Here is a 14,413-nt window from a genome sequence, read left to right as displayed (position 1 = left end):
TCCGCGGGGAGCCTGCTTCTCCCTCTGCCTCTGTCTCTCATGAATAAATAAATAAAATCTTAAAAAAAAAAAAAAAAGATACTTTGGGTTGAAGGGGAAGATAAAACCAAATGAAAGTCTTCCAAAACAATAAGAAATTTTAATTTATCTCATGTAACTCAGAGAAGCCCTGAGATGGGACAGTTCCAGAGTTAATTTAATGCCATCACAGTGTTGGTAGGGACCCAGATGTTGTTTGTTTCTCCAACTTAAAACTCTCCCATCCTCACTGGATTTGACTTGTGTGCTTAGGCTGATTTTCCTCATGGCCCCAAAATGGCAGCTGCAGTTCCAGAAGTCATAGGCAGAGGATATGATCCTGGCTCATGTCCCTTTGTAACTAGGGAAACCTCATGTCTTTTTGACCAGAACAGCATCACAAGCCCATGGCTGGTCAGTCCCTTGGTAATGGGAGGATCACCATGATAGTTTCTGCCCATGAAGATTTGCCTCCTGAGGCTGCGGGGTAGACCAGTCCTGAAGGACAAGTATACTTGGAGAGAGGTGAACAAATCAGTGTTCTAGCAGCCAATAGTTCCCCACAGTAGGACATTTAGACTTTCTGTCTAGTTTTTATGCAATTTCAGCACAGTTGCAGTTTATAATAATAGTTCTATCTGATACTTGTCTAGTGCTTTTTATGTGCTAGGAACTAGGGAAGTGCTTTACATAATTCTCATCCAATTTTCACAACAACCCTGTATTGTTGTGCCCATCTTACCCATGAGGAAACTGAGACTCGAGGATGTTAAGTATCTTGCCCAAGGTCAAAGAACCAGGTAGGTGGAGGGACTTGCCTTGTCATGTCCTGGATACTAGAGGAACAGGTACTCATCAGGCACAGAGGACCCCTTCCCATGTGCCTCCTCAAAAGATGAGCGTCAGGCCAGATCCTCTGTGTCCCTGCCAGAGGAGAAATGCACCAAGGAAAAGATCAGTCAGGCCTTCTGCAGCTGCTGCTCTGGGAAAACTTTCTTGAGATAGGCCGTTACCATTGCTTCACTGTAAATTTCTGTTGATGTGTTGGTATTTCCAACCTGATGGCTATAGCTCCTTGAGGCTGGTGATTTATCTTTGATTGTTCCAGTTGGGCTACTACAACAAAAATACCATAAATGGGGTGGCTTATATACAACAAATGTTCGTTTTTCACTGTTCTAGAGGCTGGGGAGTCAAAGATTAAGGCACCTGCAGATTTGGTAAGGGCCTTCTTCCTGGTTTATAGGTGGAGCCTTCTCTATGTCCTCACAGGGCAGAAGGGATGAGGAATTTAGGGCCTCTTACAATGGCACTAATCCCATTTATTGAGGGCTCCACCCTCATGACCTAATTACCTCCCAAAGGCCCTACCTCCTAATTCCATCACCTTTTGGGGGCGGGGGGATATCAAGATTTCAACATATGAATTTTAGGGGGATACAAACATTCAATCTAGAGCAGCCCCCTCGAACCACTTAGAAGATCTGATGCACCAAATGTTTGTGAAAAGTGGTTGTAGTCCCAGAATATCTAATAGCTTGCTGAATGATTGAGGCAGCCCACTCTGCTTTGGGGGATGGGGGCCTTCTTTTCCTCACCTGTGAGGTAAAAAGCCTGACCATCCAAGAGAAGGGAGTATTATTCCCAGACTTTACAAGACTAATTGTGGAACAAAAAGCCATTGGCAACAATAGTCAGGCGTGTGTCTTCGAGAAGCTCCCATGGTCAGTATTTCCATTTGTGAATCACATCTCATGTTTTCTTCACTCATCACAGAGTGGCAGTCAGCTTCTGTGAAGCAGCTCAGGACTTGCTTCCTCATTGAAGATTCCAGAAAAGTATGTCACGCCTATTTTATGTGATGGTGGCTCTCACACACAAATGGATATTTTGTGTGCTGAGTGATATTTCTACTCTTAAAATAATTTTATTTTCTCTGGGTACTTAGTGACTTATTACAAAAGCATCAAAAGACTACAACAAAAGACTACTACAAAAGACCTTGGCTAAACTCGAATGTAGTCTCATAATTGATAGATTTTAATGCCCATATGAAATGTCAGTGACTTAAGTTTTCCATTTTCATTCCCAGTCTTCTATCAACGACGCTGCAGAATTCAAAGTAGTAGCTGATGCCATGAAAGTAATTGGTTTCAAACCTGAGGAGACTCAAACAGTGTATAAGATTCTGGCAGCCATTCTTCACTTGGTGAGTAGGGACACCTTTCAGAATATATTGCCTCCCTGTGGAGACAGGATGCTCTTTCTGAAGATTTTGCTTTTTCCCTGCAGATTTAAAAACTAATTTATATAAAGAAAATTTCTCTTACGTTTTGAAGCAATTACTGTATCTGTGGTTCTCTCCATCATTTTATAATATTATGAGGAATTTTCGAAGTCACTGTAGGTTTTGAAACTTAGCTTTAATTCATTGTCTTACTGGTATGTCAGATTTTGAACTGTTTCATTCTGAGGATAAAAGAATTCAGTAATGATATGACCACCAATGGTAAAAGCTAAAATCTTTTGAACAGAATACATTTCCAGTAGCACTTGAAGCGTGCTCATAAATAATCAGAATTAGAATCCTGACCTTCTCATTTTTCAGGTTGGGAAATGAGCCCTAAAGGGGTGGTACAACTGGCCTGAAGGTGCAGCCAATTCACGGTGGCCAACTGGGTAGACAAGATGACCAACCTATGGTCCAGTCAAGCCGCACTACACCATAGCAAACTCAGGTCAAGGGCCATCTGTCAGATTTCTCTCATTCCTATGTATATAATTATAGACGTTGAAAATATAGTGAACATGTAACCTTAGAAAAAATGAGTGACACCATGAATTCAAATCTGGGATAAAACTTACCTTTCACTTTAATGTGGCAAGATTTAACTCTTAATGAAATGGGTGGGACCTATATGAAAAATATCATAGGGCAATATAAATGTTTTCATAAGTAAATGTTCCTAACTAGGAAGACTTGAACGTTATAAATTGTCCCGTTCTTTCAACCAGTTTATAAATAAAGTGCAACAATATCCTTCAGAATCCAAACAGGAATTTTATTTAAGTTGACGTAATGGCTCTAGAATTTACCTGGACCAATAAACATGTAAGAAGATCAAATAAAATGTACTAAAGAAGAGTAGTAGGGTAGGGGGAAAAGAGGAGAGGATACATGACTAATTCTGCCAGATTTAAAATGATAGTAAAGTGAAAGTACTTTAAAACTTGTTGCTCAGATATATCATCAGATTAATCAACAGATTGGTTGATGTGCTAGACAGCTGGTAGAGGGTTGATAAGTATTTATTGCTTATTGAACAAGTAAAATATAAATAGACTCAGAAACTTGGGGGAATTTAATATATAGTAACGGTGACATTTCAGATTTTAAGATTTCATTTATTTATTTGAAAGAGAGAGAAAGAGAGCATGATTGGGGCGAGGGGCAGAGGGAGAGGGAGAAGCAGACTCCCCGCTGAGCAGGGAGCCTGACACAGGGCTCGATCCCAGGACCCCAGGATCCTGACCTGAGCTGAAGGCAGATGCTCAACCAACTGAACCACCCAGGCTCCCCTAAAGGTGACATTTCAAATCAGGAGGAAAAGCTCTGCCATTCAGTGAATGGTATTGGAGCAACTAACTGACCATCTGAAAAAATAAAGTTAGATTCTTTGCACCACTTAGCAACATAAATTCTGAATTAAAAGCTTAAATGTAAGGGGAAAAGTTGTGTATTCAAAGAAAATATTGAATATTTATAAAATCTTTGGAGTGGGAATGGTCTAAGTATGACACCAAAGTAAAAGAAACCCCAAAGCAAAAGATTCGTAGATTCGACTACAAAAAAATGTAAAACCTCTCTCCGTCAAAAACAAATACTGAAAATTAGGAGATAGATCAGTGTCTAGAGAAGAGAAGAAACATGGATGAAGTGCTAGTTTTTTATATACGTGTAATGTATTTAAGAAAATCAGTGCTACAAACAAGGTCACTTTGAATTTTATCTTTAATTGGCAAATATATCCCTGACATAATGTTTCAGAATCTTGCTGGAAATGGCGTCTTGTTTTTTTCTCTCTGGTGTAGGGAAATTTAAAATTTGTGGTGGATGGTGACACGCCTCTCATTGAAAATGGCAAGGTCGTATCTATCATAGCAGAATTGCTCTCCACCAAGACGGACGTGGTCGAGAAGGCCCTTCTCTACCGGACGGTGGCCACAGGGCGTGACATCATCGACAAGCAGCACACGGAGCAGGAAGCTAGCTACGGCAGGGATGCCCTTGCTAAGGTGGGATTTCTAACTGACATTGTTTCAGCCTGGGGATGCAGTTTCAGTGAACTTCCGTGAGGATGCTTCCAGACGTTCCATGAAAGTGGGCTTAGGCTTTGAGAACCCAGAGTGGTGCTTTTGGACCATCACAGTCTCAATAAAACGCCCTGACTGTGAGCATCACTCTCAGGAAGCGTTCTGAGGAGAGTGAATCCGACTAACTGGGAAGCTAATGACGCCTGCACGGGCCCTCTCACCGCCCTCCATTTTGCTTTGCCCACCAGTGTTTGATGAAGACTGACTCAGGTCAGCTGAGGGAGTTCTCATCCCTTGTGTTCTGTGTCTGTGTGGGGATGGTGCCATGAGTTAGTAACCATCCTCCCCTTAATTCATTCACCTGTTTCCTTTTTCTGCCACGAGAAAGAATGCTGTCATATCCTGTGCGTGTGTCCCTACACACCAGTGCTCTTATTCCCACTGGACAGACTCCCAGGAATGAGCTCACCACATCAAAGGACACGCTGATTTTAAACTTTAAATGGGCTGACTTTATGGGTGTACGGGAGTACCTCGTGGTTACTTTCATTTTCCTTGCCAGTGGATTTGAGCATCTTTCCGTATGCTTGTAAGGTATTTAAATCCACTCTAGGAATCGCCTGGTGTGTCCTTTGTACATTTTCCTCAGGGCCGCTCGCTGTTTTGTTGCCTGTTTGTAAAAGCTGATCACTTTAACCCTTGGTCTGTTCTCTGCGTGGCAAATGTGTTATGTTCCCAAGTTTACATTTCCTTGTTTTCTTTTTCTTTGTTGCTGGTTGATTAGATGGCCGCGTATTCCATTTTGACTCTTCTAAGTCCCAGGCTTGGTTTTTAGTCTCGAGAGGAATTTGGATTTATCCAAGTGCAGTGAGGAGTGGAGGATTCTAAGCAGAGGCAATGACAGTGAGTCTGCATTTTTAAAGCGATCGCTCAGTATGGTGAATCTTCTGTGGGTGGGGATGGAAGTAGGGAGACTGTTACGGGGATATTTCAGTATCCAACAAAGGTGACAGCAGGTAGCGTAGAAATGGGGAAAAGAGGATGATTTGAGACGGGCTGTGTTTGAGATATAAAATCCACAGCCCCTGTTTGGGGAACGATAAAATCAAGGATCGCTCCTAGCGTGGTCTGGCTCTAGCCTGCATCTCCTGCCTCATTCCACACCATGCTCCGGTTTCCTTCCTTCATTCCAACACCTTAGTGTTCTCTCAGGCCTTGCAGGTTGTCTCTATCCCTTTCTCCTTCCAGCCACAGGGCCTCTGCACATGCTGTCGCCTCTGCTTGGATCCCTTTTCTCTCCCCCTCTTGCCTCGTCAGCTCTTAGTCATCCTTCTCATCTCAGTCCACTTTCTCAGGGATGCCTTCCCAGCCTCTTGTGAGTTCCAAACAGGTTAAATTATCCTCCGATGCCACGCACCTCACCTTCAGAGTGTGTGTGTGTGTGTGTGGTTTTTCCTTCATCCTACTCCCTGTGCTTTTGGAGACTGAGACCGTGAATATGTTTGCTTTAGTACTGTATCTCCAATAACCTGCCCAGAGTAAGCGGTCAGCTAATATTTGTTGAATGAATAAATTCCTACACTTCTGGAGCCCTTAGAAGTAAGGTAGGAACAGTTTTTCGAGATGGGGAGATCAAGAGTCCTGACAGCACATATGTTTGAGATGGCTGTGAGGCCTCTAGGAATATTGTCGGGTTGGCTGTCAAGCACATGAGTCTGGCGCTCAGAGGAGAGGTCTGCGTTGGAGTAATAGATTTGGGAGTAGTATTACATTACTACTGTTTAGCATCGAATGAGTTGACTCATAAGGTGTTAGAGAGTGAAGAGAAGAGGATCAGAGGACCTCCACCTTTTAGAGGTCAGGTGGAGGAGATCTTACCTAAGGTCACCCAGAAGGAGCAGCCAGTGAAATTGGAGGAAAATTAAGGAGGTGTGGTGTCACAAATCCCAGAGGGGAGAAAGTTCAAGAAGAGGTGGGAAACCATATGGAGTGACGCTGAGTGTCTGAGTAAGACATCTATATAGAGACACAAGAAAGTGTCTACACTGAGATGCTTGGGGTCTTTGATGAGCCATTTCAGTGGAGCGGGGGGAGGTAATCAAAGACTGGACTGGATCGAAGAGTAAAAGGGAGGCAAAGGAGGCAGTGCGTGTGCATAAGTGCAGGTGGAGAGAGGGGTGGATGGAGGGAGTTGCTAACCATGTGTGTGCTAAAGACGTGGTACCATAGAGTGTCCTTGTATCAGGATGTGAGTGTGTGTGAGTGTGTGGTGCCTTCGTCCATGTGCTTCTAGCTCTGCGTATCCTTGGGTGTTGGATGTGCGTTTGACTTTCTAAGAATTTCAAACTGTGGTCTTCGGCTCCGATATTTATGTAGCATTATCAATCAATATTTGTATTTTTAGAATCCGTAGAACTTTACTGGAACATAGATATTAACTTGTTGGTTCCCCACTTTTTAATATTTGATGAAATTCACAATCAAGTAATGAAGCGACTTTTTATTTTTTTTAATTTTTTATTGTTATGTTAATCCCCATACATTACATCATTAGTTTTAGATATAGTGTTCCATGATTCATTGTTTGTGCATACCACCCAGAGCTCCATGCAGAATGTGCCCTCCTCAATACCCATCACCAGGCTAACCCATCCTCCCACCCCCCTCCCCTGTAGAACCCTCAGTTTGTTTTTCAGAGTCCATCGTCTCTCATGGTTCGTCTACTCCTCCGATTTCCCCCCCTTCATTCTTCCCCTCCTGCTACATTCTTCTTCTTCTTCTACTTTTTTTTTTCTTTCTTAACATATATTGCATTATTTGTTTCAGAGATTCAACAGTCTTGCACAATTCACAGCGCTTACCAGAGCACATACCCTCCCCAGTGTCCACCACCCAGTCACCCCATCCCTCCCCCCCACCACCTCCCACTCCAGCAACCCTCAGTTTGTTTCCTGAGATCAAGAATTCCTCATATCAGTGAGGTCATATGATACATGTCTTTCTCTGTTTGACTTATTTCGCTCAGCATAATACCCTCCAGTTCCATCCACGTCGTTGCAAATGGCAAGATCTCATTCCTTTTGATGGCTGCATAATATTCCATTGTATATATATACCACCTCTTCTTTATCCATTCATCTGTCGATGGACATCTTGGCTCTTTCCACAGTTTGGCTATTGTGGACATTGCTGCTATAAACATTGGGGTGCACGTACCCCTTCGGATCCCTACATTTGTATATTTGGGGTAAATACCTAGTAGTGCAATTGCTGGATCGTATGGTAGCTCTAATTTCAACTTTTTGAGGAACCTCCATACTGTTTTCCAGAGAGGCTGCACCAGCTTGCATTCCCACCAACAGTGTCGGAGAGTTCCCCTTTCTCCGCATCCCCGCCAACATCTGTCGTTTCCTGACTTGTTAATTTTAGGCATTCTGACTGGTGTGAGGTGGTATCTCATTGAGGTTTTGATTTGGATTTCCCTGATGCCGAGCGATATTGAGCACTTTTTCATGTGTCTGTTGGCCATTTGGATGTCTTCTTTGGAAAAATGTCCGTTTGTGTCTTCTGCCCATTTCTTGATTGGATTCGTTGTTCTTTGGGTGTTGAGTTTGATGAGTTCTTTATAGATTTTGGATACCAGCCCTTTATCTGATATGTCATTTGCAAATATCTTCTCCCATTCTGTCGGTTGTCTTTTGGTTTTGTTGACTGTTTCCTTTGCTATGCAAAAGCTTTTTATCTTGATGAAGTCCCAGTAGTTCATTTTTGCCCTTGCTTCCCTTGCCTTTGGCGATGTTTCTAGGAAGAAGTTGCTGCGGCTGAGGTCGAAGAAGTTGCTGCCTGTGTTCTCCTTTAGGATTTTGATGGACTCCTGTCTCACATTGAGGTCTTTCAACCATTTGGAGTCTATTTTTGTGTGTGGTGTAAGGAAATGGTCCAGTTTCATTCTTCTGCATGTGGCTGTCCAATTTTCCCAACACCATTTGTTGAAGAGACTGTCTTTTTTCCATTGGCCATTCTTTCCTGCTTTGTCAAAGATTAGTTGACCATAGAGTTGAGGGTCCATTTCTGGGCTCTCTATTCTGTTCCATTGATCTGTGTGCCTGTTTTTGTGCCAGTACCATACTGTCTTGATGATGACAGCTTTGTAATAGAGCTGGAAGTCCGGAATTGTGATGCCGCCAGCTTTGCTTTTCTTTTTCAACATTCCTCTGGCTATGCGGGGTCTTTTCTGGTTCCGTACAAATTTTAGGATGATTTGTTCCATTTCTTTGAAAAAAGTGGATGGTATTTTGATGGGGATTGCATTGAATGTGTAGACTGCTCTAGGTAGCATTGACATCTTCACAATATTTGTTCTTCCAATCCATGAGCATGGAACGTTTTTCCATTTCTTTGTGTCTTCCTCAATTTCTTTCAAGAGTATTTTATAGCTTTCTGAGTACAGATGCTTTGCCTCTTTGGTTAGATTTATTCCTAGGTATCTTATGGTTTTGGGTGCAACTGTAAATGGGATCGACTCCTTAATTTCTCTTTCTTCTGTCTTGTTGTTGGTGTATAGGAATGCCACTGATTTCTGTGCATTGATTTTCTATCCTGCCACTTTACTGAATTCCTGTATGAGTTCTAGCAGTTTTGGGGTGGAGTCTTTGGGGTTTTCCACATAAAGTATCATATCACCTGCAAAGAGTGAGAGTTTGACTTCTTCTTTGCCCATTTGGATGCCTTTGATTTCTTTTTGTTGTCTGATGGCTGTGGCTAGGACTTCTAATACTATGTTAAATAGCAGTGGTAATAGTGGACATCCCTGCCACGTTCCTGACCTTAGGGGGAAAGCTCTCAGTTTTTCCCCATTGAGAATGATATTCGCTGTAGGTTTTTCATAGATGGCTTTTATGATATTGAGGTATGTACCCACTATGCCTATACTCTGAAGAGTTTTGATCAAGAAAGGATGCTGTACTTTGTCAAATGCTTTTTCTGCATCTATTGAGAGGATCATATGATTCTTGTTCTTTTGTTAATGTATTGTATCATGTTGATTGATTTGCGGATGTTGAACCAAGCTTGTAGCCCAGGGATGAATCCCACTTGGTCGTGGTGAATAATCCTTTAAATGTACTATTGGATCCTATTGGCTAGTATTTTGGTGAGAATTTAGGCATCCATGTTCATCAGGGATATTGGTCTGTAATTCTCCTTTTTGATGGGGTCTTTGTCTGGTTTTGGGATCAAGATAATGCTGGCCTCATAAAATGAGTTTGGAAGTTTTCCTTCCGTTTCTATTTTTTGGAACAGTTTCAGAAGAATAGGTATTAATTCTTCTTGAAATGTTTGGTAGAATTCCCCTGGGAAGCCATCTGGCCCTGGGCTTTTGTTTGTTGGGAGATTTTTGATGACTGCTTCAATTTCCTTAGTGGTTATAGGTCTGTTCAGGTTTTCTCTTTCTTCCTGGTTCAGTTTTGGTAGTTGATACATCTCTAGGAATGCATCCGTTTCTTCCAGGTGATCTAATTTGCTGGCATAGAGTTGCTCATAATATGTTCTTATAATTGTTTGTATTTCTTTGGTGTTGGTTGTGATCTCTCCTCTTTCATTCATGATTTTGTTGATTTGGGTCATTTCTCTTTTCTTTTTGATAAGTCAGGCCAGGGGTTTATCAATCTTGTTAATTCTTTCAAAGAACCAGCTCCTAGTTTCGTTGATCTGTTCTACTGTTCTTTTAGTTTCTATTTCATTGATTTCTGCTCTGATCTTTATGATTTCTCTTCTCCTGCTGGGTTTAGGCTGTATTTGCTGTTCTTTCTTCAGCTCCTTTAGGTGTAGGGTTAGGTTGTGTACTTGAGACCTTTCTTGTTTCTTGAGAAAGGCTTGTATTGCTATATACTTTCCTCTTAGGACCGCCTTTGCTGCATCCCAAAGATTTTGAATAGTTGTGTTTTCATTTTCATTGGTTTCCACGAATTTTTTTAATTCTTCTTTAATTTCCTGGTTGACCCATTCATTCTTTAGTAGGATGCTCTTTAGCCTCCATGTATTGGAGTTCTTTCTGACTTTCCTCTTGTGATTGAGTTCTAGTTTCAAAGCATTGTGGTCTGAAAATAGCAGGGAATGATCCCCATCTTTTGGTACCGGTTGAGACCTGATTGATGACCTAGGATGTGATCGATTCTGGAGAATGTTCCATGGGCACTAGAGAAGAATGTGTATTCCGTTGCTTTGGGATGGAATGTTCTGAATATGTCAGTAAAGTCCATTTGGTCCAGTGTGTCATTTAAAGTCTTTATTTCCTTGTTGATCTTTTGCTTAGACGATCTGTCCATTTCAGGGAGGGGGTTGTTAAAGTCCCCCACTATTATTGTATTGTTGTTGATGTGTTTCTTTGCTTTTGTTATTAATTGCCTTATATAATTGGCCGCTCCCATGTTAGGGGCATAGATATTTACAATTGTTAGATCTTCTTGTTGGATAGATCCTTTAAGTAGGATATAGTGTCCTTCCTCATCTCTTATTACAGTCTTTGGTCTAAAATCTGTCTGATACAAGGATTGCCACCTCAGCTTTCTTTTGGTGTCCATTAGCATGGTAAACGGTTTTCCACCCCCTCACTTTCAATCTGGGGGTGTCTTTGGGTCTACAGTGAGTCTCTTGCAGACAGCATATCGATGGGTCTTGTTTTTTAATCCAATCTGATAGCTTGTGTCTTTTGATTGGGGCATTTAGCCCATTTACATTCAGGGTAACTATCGAAAGATAGGAATTTAGTGCCATTGTATTGCCTGTAAGGTGACTGTTACTGTATATTGTCTGTGTTCCTTTCTGGTCTATGTTGCTTTTAGGCTCTCTGTTTGCTTAGAGGACCCCTTTCAAGATTTCTTGTAGGGCTGGTTTTGTGTTTGCAAATTCCTTTAGTTTTTGTTTGTCCTGGAAGCTTTTTATCTCTCCTTCAATTTTCAATGACAGCCTAGCTGGATATAGTATTCTCAGCTGCATATTTTTCTCATTTAGTGCTCTGAATATATCCTGCCAATCCTTTCTGGCCTGCCAGGTCTCTGTGGATAGGTCTGTTGCCAATCTAATGTTTCTACCATTGTAGGTTACAGATCTCTTCTCACGAGCTGCCTTCAGGATTTTCTCTTTGTCTATGAGACTCGTAAGTTTTACTATTAGATGTCGACGTGTTGACCTATTTTTATTGATTTTGAGAGGGGTTCTCTGTGCTTCCTGGATTTTGATGCCTGTTTCCTTGCCCAAATTAGGGAAGTTCTCTGCTATAATTTGCTCCTGTATACCTTCTGGCCCTCTCTCTCTTTCTTCTTCTGGGATCCCAATTATTCTAATGTTGTTTCGTCTTATGGTATCGCTTATCTCTCGAATTCTGCCCTCGTGATCCAGTAGTTGTTTATCTTTCTTTTTCTCAGCTTCTTTATTTTCCATCATTTGGTCTTCTATATCACTCCTCTGCCTCATTTATCCTAGCAGTTAGCACCCCCATATTTGATTGCACCTCATTAATAGCCTTTTTGATTTCTACTTGGTTAGATTTTAGTTCTTTTACTTCTCCAGAAAGGATTTCTCTAATAACTTCCATGCTTTTTTCAAGCCCAGCTAGTATCTTTAAAGTGATGATTCTGAACTCTAGATCCGACATCGTACTAATGTCTGTATTGAGTAGGTCCCTGGCAGTCGGTACTACCTCTTGTTCTTTTTGTTGAGGTGATTTTTTCTGTCTTGTCATTTTGTGCAGAGGAGAATAGATTAATGAGAGAATAAATGATAGCAGGGTAACAACGTCCCCAGGAAATATACTCTAAACAAATCAGAAAAGACCTGAAGCAGTGGGAAAAGAAAGGGAAAGAGAGAAAAAAGAAAAAGGAAAAAAGAAAAAAAAAGAAAAAGAAAAATATAAAAACAAACAAAAACAGAACAAAACAAAACAAAAACAGAATGTGATCAAATATGATCAGGCTGGTATATAGATCAGTGCCACACAGATTTTGGGTGTATTTTGGTCTGTTAAAAGAAAGTGCCTCCCAAAATTTTAAAGAAAGAAAAACTTATATATGTACAAAAATAAGGGTTGATATGATGAAGGGATGGAATATGACTGTAAAGATGGAAATTATAAAAAATTTTATAAAAGGAATTGATAAGTTTAAAAAAAGAGGATTTGAAAAAAAAAGGGAGAGAATGTGATCAGGCAGGGGAATAGAAAAAAACCGTACACTAGAGATTTAGGGTATATTTTGATCTGTTAGAAGAAACTATCTCAAAATTTTAAAGAGAGAACAACATATATATATGCCAAAAATACAGGTAACTACTATGAAGGGATAGAATATGACTCTAAAAATGAAAAATAAAAATGTTTTTTAAAAAAGGGATTGATAAGATGTTGGTTGAAAAAGGGAAAAAGAAAAATTCAAAAAAAAAATGACAGTTAAAAAAAATTAACTTTGAAAGACTACAGAATTATGGTAAAAAAGCCATGAATTCTATGTGCAGTGTTCCCCTAGCGCTGGAGTTCTGTTGTTCTCATTGATGGGTAGACTTGGTCTTGGCTGGCTGTTCTTGCTGATCTTCTGGGGGAGGGGCCTGTTGCCATGGTTTCCAAATGTCTTTGCCGGAGGCGGAATTGCCCCGCCCTTGCCCGGTCTGGGCTAAGTAATCTGCTCGGGTTTGCTCTTGGGACTTTTGTTCCCTGCAAGCTTTCAGTATGGCTTTGGAGGACTAGAGTGAAAATGGTGGCCTCCCAATCTCCTCTCCAGAGGAGCCAGGAACTCGGGGCCCCGCTCCTCAGTGCACCCCCAGAGAAAAGCAGTCAGTTGCTCCCATCTCCCCAGTCTCCGGCCGCACTCCATGCTCACCCAGCCTGTGACCGCACGGTTCTATCTCTGGTACCCAACTCGGTGTGGAGGCTTCAAACCCAGCAGATCCCTGCAGTGCGCTCCTGCACCGCTCCTCCCAGGGAAGAAGGTGAGTATCCCCGGATCTGCTACTTGTTGGGTCCCTGCTGGAGGAGCAGTGGCCCGACTGTGCCGCGGATCATGGTTTATGGCAACCCCGAGCTGAGAGTCCGCGCCTCGGCTCCGTCTCTGCAGCCGGCTTCCCGCTCCGATACTGGGAGCTCTGCTGCATTCAGGCACCCCTGGTCTTTCTGTGACCCTGAGGGTCCTGAGACCACACTGTCCCACGAGGGTTCCACCCCCCACCTAGCCACCAGTGACGTCCCTCAGCGGAGCAGACTTCTAAAAGTTCTGATTTTGTGCTCTGCCGCTCTATCACTTGCCATAAGCGGCCAACGGAGGCCCCTCCCCCACTGTCTATCCTCCCGAATATCACCTCGGATTCACTTCTCCGCACGTCGTACCTTCCAGAAAGTGGTCGCTTTTCTGTTCAGAGAGTTGTTGCTATTCTTTTTTTTGATCTCCTGTTGAGTTTGTAGGTGTTCAGAATGGTTTGATCCCTATCCAGCTGAATTCCTGAGACCAGATGAAATCCAGGTCTCCTACTCCTCTGCCATCTTGCTCTGCCCCTCTGAAGCGACTTCTAAGAGGGAGAAGGCGCATTATTGATAGAGCTGAGCACAGAAACATACCTGGGAGTGGTTTTGGAATACCATAGTGACCGATAATAATCCTAAAAATCCAAACCATTTACTGGAGTGTTACCTACATCATGTAGTTTGTTTGTTTGTTTTTAACAGATGATCTACATTTCTAATTTTTCTGTTTAGAGTAATAACAGCTATGTTAAGTGTTAAGGAGAAAGTATCTAAGAATTTAAAACTTATCACAGATCTAAACAGAAGACGCCATCCCAAATGGATAAGAATGAATGATGTTGTTCTCCTCACAGGCAATATACGAACGCCTTTTTGGTTGGATTGTTACTCGAATCAATGATATTATTGAGGTCAAGAACTATGACACCACAGTCCATGGGAAAAACACCGTTATCGGTGTCTTGGATATCTATGGCTTTGAAATCTTTGACAACAACAGGTAAACTGGAATAAGATGCTCAAAACTCTATAGTGTTTATTTTTTCGTCTCTCTGAACCTACCTGATTCCTTTT

The 14,413-nt window shown here is 41.8% G+C and overlaps 1 protein-coding gene across 1 annotated transcript in view; it reads left to right on the top strand.

Moving 5' to 3' along the window:
* MYO1D (myosin ID) overlaps positions 1-14,413 on the top strand; it is a 358,238-nt gene that overhangs the window by 111,107 nt on the left and 232,718 nt on the right. The window contains exons 7-9 of the mRNA XM_035027808.1: positions 2,111-2,227; positions 4,111-4,314; positions 14,194-14,339. Coding sequence (XP_034883699.1) covers positions 2,111-2,227; positions 4,111-4,314; positions 14,194-14,339 — 467 coding nt within the window. The remainder of the gene's footprint in view (positions 1-2,110; positions 2,228-4,110; positions 4,315-14,193; positions 14,340-14,413) is intronic.

The sequence above is a fragment of the Mirounga leonina genome, unplaced genomic scaffold (assembly GCF_011800145.1).
Source record: "Mirounga leonina isolate KUSES-001 unplaced genomic scaffold, KU_Mleo_1.0 Mir_200, whole genome shotgun sequence".
In the NCBI taxonomy this organism is placed as follows: domain Eukaryota; kingdom Metazoa; phylum Chordata; class Mammalia; order Carnivora; family Phocidae; genus Mirounga; species Mirounga leonina.
This window is presented reverse-complemented; position numbering and strand designations above follow the sequence as displayed.